This window comes from Cryptomeria japonica, chromosome 5 (genome assembly GCF_030272615.1).
Source record: "Cryptomeria japonica chromosome 5, Sugi_1.0, whole genome shotgun sequence".
Taxonomy (NCBI): Eukaryota; Viridiplantae; Streptophyta; class Pinopsida; order Cupressales; family Cupressaceae; genus Cryptomeria; species Cryptomeria japonica.
Window position 1 is genome coordinate 290840097 of NC_081409.1, and position 4764 is coordinate 290844860.

The window sequence follows — 4764 nt, forward strand, 5'->3', positions numbered from 1 at the left end:
AGAGGTGTATTATGTGGGTTTTGTTTGGGGTTTTGAGGAGGTGCATCATGTTGTTGTTGTGGATTTTCATAATCTGGTTTGTGTAACAAGAAATAAAAAAACATAATCAAAATAAACGAATTTAAATTCAAAACGTAAAAAAACTGAACAAATGCGAAAGAAGAACAAAAATCAAGAAAAACCAACCTTGATTCATGGCGTTTGGGTGAGAAAAGAGGGAGTCCGTGCGCGGTTTAGTAAAAAAAAAACCCAAATTCTCAACTCGCGGCTATGTGAAAAAGAAGACACAGTCGGCCGAAAAAATAATTTTATTGACAGGTACTACGTACGCAGTGCATTAGGACTTAAAATCGTGTATGGGGTTCTAAGTCCTAAAGAACCGTGTACGCGGTCATTTTTGTAAAGGAACCCCATACGCACTTTTGTCTCTTTAGGCTCGGGGACAACAAACCCTAGTGAGTATGAGGTGATTTGAATTTTAAGTACTACGAATGCAGTGCCTTTTTTTCAAGTTTTTTTAGGTGTGTGTCCACTTTTCTGCACACCATCTTTGTGCACTTACCCTAGAGATGCATCTGTAAATGGACAATTTGAGCAAACATTAGACGTTTGTAGTATGAGAGCCTTGATATTGATCCCAAGCATATCAAGACCATCTTTGGCTATTAAAGAAACATAAGGTTACACAATCATTCCATTTTACGCGTACACTATCTTTTGTGTGTCTATTGTCATCTTAGATTTACTTTTTAGGATTTGTTAACAATCAATTTTATGTCGTTATTATCATCACCATCATCATCTCATGTTGACATAAGATTTTATTCAACATATTTCTTAATCTATTTATTTGTGTCCAGAGCAATTATATATTGTTAAATCTAAAAAAATTGTAGAGGCACACAATACAATGAGAAGAATAAATTTTTATTACTTCTTCAATTGTAATTTGATAATATGATACTTTACTAACACATTTTTCTCTCAATGGATGATCATTAGATAAATAATAAAAAATGCTAGACAACTTTATCATCTTAAATTTCTTCAAAGAGATGTAAATGCCTCATAACAAAAGAGAAACATAGTGCAACTTCTATTAAAGAAAATTGATCGTTACTTTCAAAATGTATAAATTGCACACCTTTAGAAGAAGTACTAACCCAATAAAGGAATGGTTTTCTTTAGAGGAATCATTGTTGAATTCAAAACACAATAGATCCTCTGGAAATAAAGGTGGTTATTTTAGCATTCAAGTTAGTTCTTGAGGACTATAGTCTCTTATTAGTTTGAGCTTGTACTTTGAAATGTGACATTTTTCTCCTTGGTTCTTTCTAATTTTGGTTTTCATTCTTGTGGTTTGTCAGTGCCTCATATTTGAATTATCTGCATTCTTGTTATAGATAATTCTTTTGGTGACTCAATTCTCTATTTTAAGAGTCTACTAATACCACTATATTTTGGTTCTTTGTCTTCACTAGTAATTTTTCTCTTGGTCTTCATGTTTGTCTTTGTAATTAGGTTGGGGCTCTTTTTCAAAATTATAGTCTACAATTATGTGTATCGCATGACAAAGAGATGCAAAACAAAAGATTGCTATTTAAGATCTATTTGTTTAACACCTTTTAAAGAAACACACAAAAGAACACTATTTAAGATCTATTTGTTAACATCTTTTAAAGAAACATAAAAAATCTATTCTAAAATCTCATATCTAACTAAATGCATTGTTAAATCTTTATAAAATGAAAGAAAATAATCTTTATTTATATATATCTCTTATTAACAATTAACTCTACCAATTTCTTTAACTTTTAGAATTTAAAAGTTTTAAACTGTACTACTAAGTTCATAAGACCACTATCTTTAAAATATTCCTATAAAACTTCCAACACCCGCACTGATCCATGGTTGTTCTTCCTGTGGTTTGCTATAAAAAGACATTTGCGCACTACTTCAATACAATCTTCAAGACTCGTATTGCCCTGATTTCCAAGTTCCAACCATGAATAACAAGATTGAGGAGTTGGTGGACGCCATGTCTGCGCTCTGCTTAGAAAAAGATGCTTCGGAGCAGTCTGATATGGAAACTCTGGTCGACTTATCTGAGAATGAAGGTGCAGGAAGAATAGTTGCAGCTTGTTGCCCAGGTAAAGATGCTTCGGAGCAGTCTGATAATGAAACCCTGGTCGACCTATTTGAGAATGCCGGTGGAAGATTACTTACTTGTTGCTCGTCCGTGGCAGAGCCCAGCCGACCAAGAAGAGCAAAATATTCCAAGCGAACCAAGAAGACCCTCAAGATCAAGAGCCTCAACAAGAGCCTCGGCATTTCACTAGTCAACCCAAGCAACGTACTGAGGGTGGCAGAAATTTCAGACGGAAATCAGTCTCTGGAGCGAGCAAATTTCGATCGAGAGGAGGCGCACGTCCAAATAGGCGATTTCTTGCGGGCGTTAGAGCTCAGCAACCAGAGTCTCGAGATCGATCCCGAGAAAGGCTTCACCATCTTCCTAAAAGGCTCCGCTCTCAGACGCTATGACCAGGCATTCCAGTGTCTGCAAATGGCCGTCGAGCTTTGCCCCGGCCAAGCACATATTGAAGATGCTCTGCGACGGTCGAAGGCCGCTTATGTACCCAGGGAGTACAACATTTCGGAGTTCTTGCTCGGAGTGCAGCAGCCTCCAGAGGTTGAGGAGTTCATTGGGGATGTCGAGATCAACAAGATCAACAAGATCAGGGGTCGAGGGCTCTTCGCAACGAGAGACATTAGCGTCGGTGAGCTGTTATTAGTTAGCAACGCAGCTGTCATTGTTAATTGCGCGGTTAAGCCTCTCAAGATTGATCAGAGCCACGAAATAAAGGGCTCTTTGCAGCAAGATCTTGTACACGCCGTTTTGGATGCTGCCAAGAAATCACAGAAACTGAGCCAACAGCTTTATGAACTGGACGACGGTTCTTTACAGGTTTGCTCTTCATTGCCGGCCATTGATTTGTTTCATACAAACTGCCAAGAAAGAACAGAGGTGGTGCTAGAACTCAAGGAACAGGGGATCCGAGACATTGTTTTCCGAAACTCTTTCGGCGGGGAATACAAGAAATTTGCAGAGAAGTGCCCAGAAAACGCAGACCCGTTGGGTTTTAGCGGGTTGTGGCTGCTGCCGTCATTTATCAATCACTCATGCCTCCCCAACGCGTCCAGACTCCATGTAGGAAAAGCAATGTTCTTGCATGCGGCAAAACCAATCAAGGAAAGAGAAGAAATCACCATTTCTTACTTCGACGCTTTGCTTCCCCAATCAAGAAGAGAGAAGATTTGTGGGTCCTGGGGTTTCAAGTGCAAGTGCAGACGTTGTGGTCTGGAGAAGTCTCTCAGCACTGTTCTGGAGAGCGTGAATGCACAGTTTGAGGGTTTGCACCATGATGCGCTACAGGAAACAAACACTACAATGTCTGCAGGACAAGAATTTCCTAGAGATCTTCCCAAATGTGCAGAATTCGTCCAGGTCTTTGAAAAATTGGAGCAAATACTGGCAAAGTACACTACAATGAAGGAAGAAGAAAAGAATTGGGTTCGGGCGTCCTATGTGACTGCATATTTGGCCGGAATGCAATCGTACAAGTTATCTTCCATGGATCCCATTCTGTCCAGGGATGAAATACTGAAGGCCGTTGTAACAACCGTGCCAGGGGAGATTCGAACCGACCTTCCCATGGTGGACCAAATGTTTTAAGAGCTAAAGCAACAGATTGGCAACGAAAGATCAGCTGTAGAGAATTTCTGCACGAAATTAGAATTTTACGATTACCAATCTGTCTTTCCCTTAAAGTTTTTGAATGTAGCATTTCAGGGCTCAAAGATACTAAATATGAAAATGTTTTGTTTCATTCATTGCTTTATTTCAGGCGTGGGAGTTTTTTTTTTTTTTTTGATTCAGGAATGATTTCACTTGTAATTTGTTTGATCTTGGTTGGTTTGTCCTTCATTTTGCACAGAAAAAGAACAGCTACCATGTCCCTCGGGTATACAGTTATGTGCTATTGGTTTTTATTAATTTATAATGAAATGTACTCTTCTGTATATGCGTTTATTTGAAAACTAATGATATGAATACCTGTAAGAATTTTTGCTTTGCATTTATTAGTAGGACATTCTTTAGGTAAATAGTTGTACAAAAGGTGGGTACATTCAATTTTTTAAGCATTGGTATCGATTGAGTATACATATTTTTAAATTTATAATTTTATTTCATTGATAATTCAAGAATTAGTTATTGTTTTATCAAATTGAATTAAACAGACATTGTCATATTGGATAGGATCATAAATATATTTAAATTCTAATATTTTATAATAAAAGCATTGGAATTTAGAAAATAATAATTTTAATTTTTTCATGTTTTCAATAGATAAAAACTATCAAATGTGAGTAGTATTTGCTTCCCATGCATCATTTATACTATCTTTGTCACATACTTATAACCAACACATTTGTGAAGTTCAATTTCCTTACAAAATTTATTATTTGGCTATGGAGAAACATAAGTTTATACAATCATCCCCTTTAAAAATATACACTCTTTTGTATCTATTTTCATCTTAGCTTTCTTTTTTGTTGAATTAGACAACACCCAAATTTGTATCATCATCGTCATTATATTAATGCAATTTTTTATTCAACATACTTCTTAATCCACTTATTTGTCTCTACATTAATTATATTCCAAATCTCAAAATCTTGTAAAGACACAAAATGTATGGAGAA

At 36.5% G+C, this 4764-nt stretch overlaps 1 protein-coding gene across 1 annotated transcript; it reads left to right on the forward strand.

The window, feature by feature from the left end:
- The first annotated feature begins 1876 nt into the window (after nucleotides 1–1876).
- LOC131045840 (methyltransferase FGSG_00040) lies at nucleotides 1877–3887 on the forward strand. The gene is made up of 2 exons (XM_057979510.2): nucleotides 1877–2150; nucleotides 2247–3887. The coding sequence occupies exons 1-2, from the start codon at nucleotides 2006–2008 to the stop codon at nucleotides 3731–3733; spliced, it is 1632 nt and encodes a 543-aa protein (XP_057835493.2). The 5' UTR covers nucleotides 1877–2005; the 3' UTR covers nucleotides 3734–3887.
- Nucleotides 3888–4764: the final 877 nt, after the last annotated feature.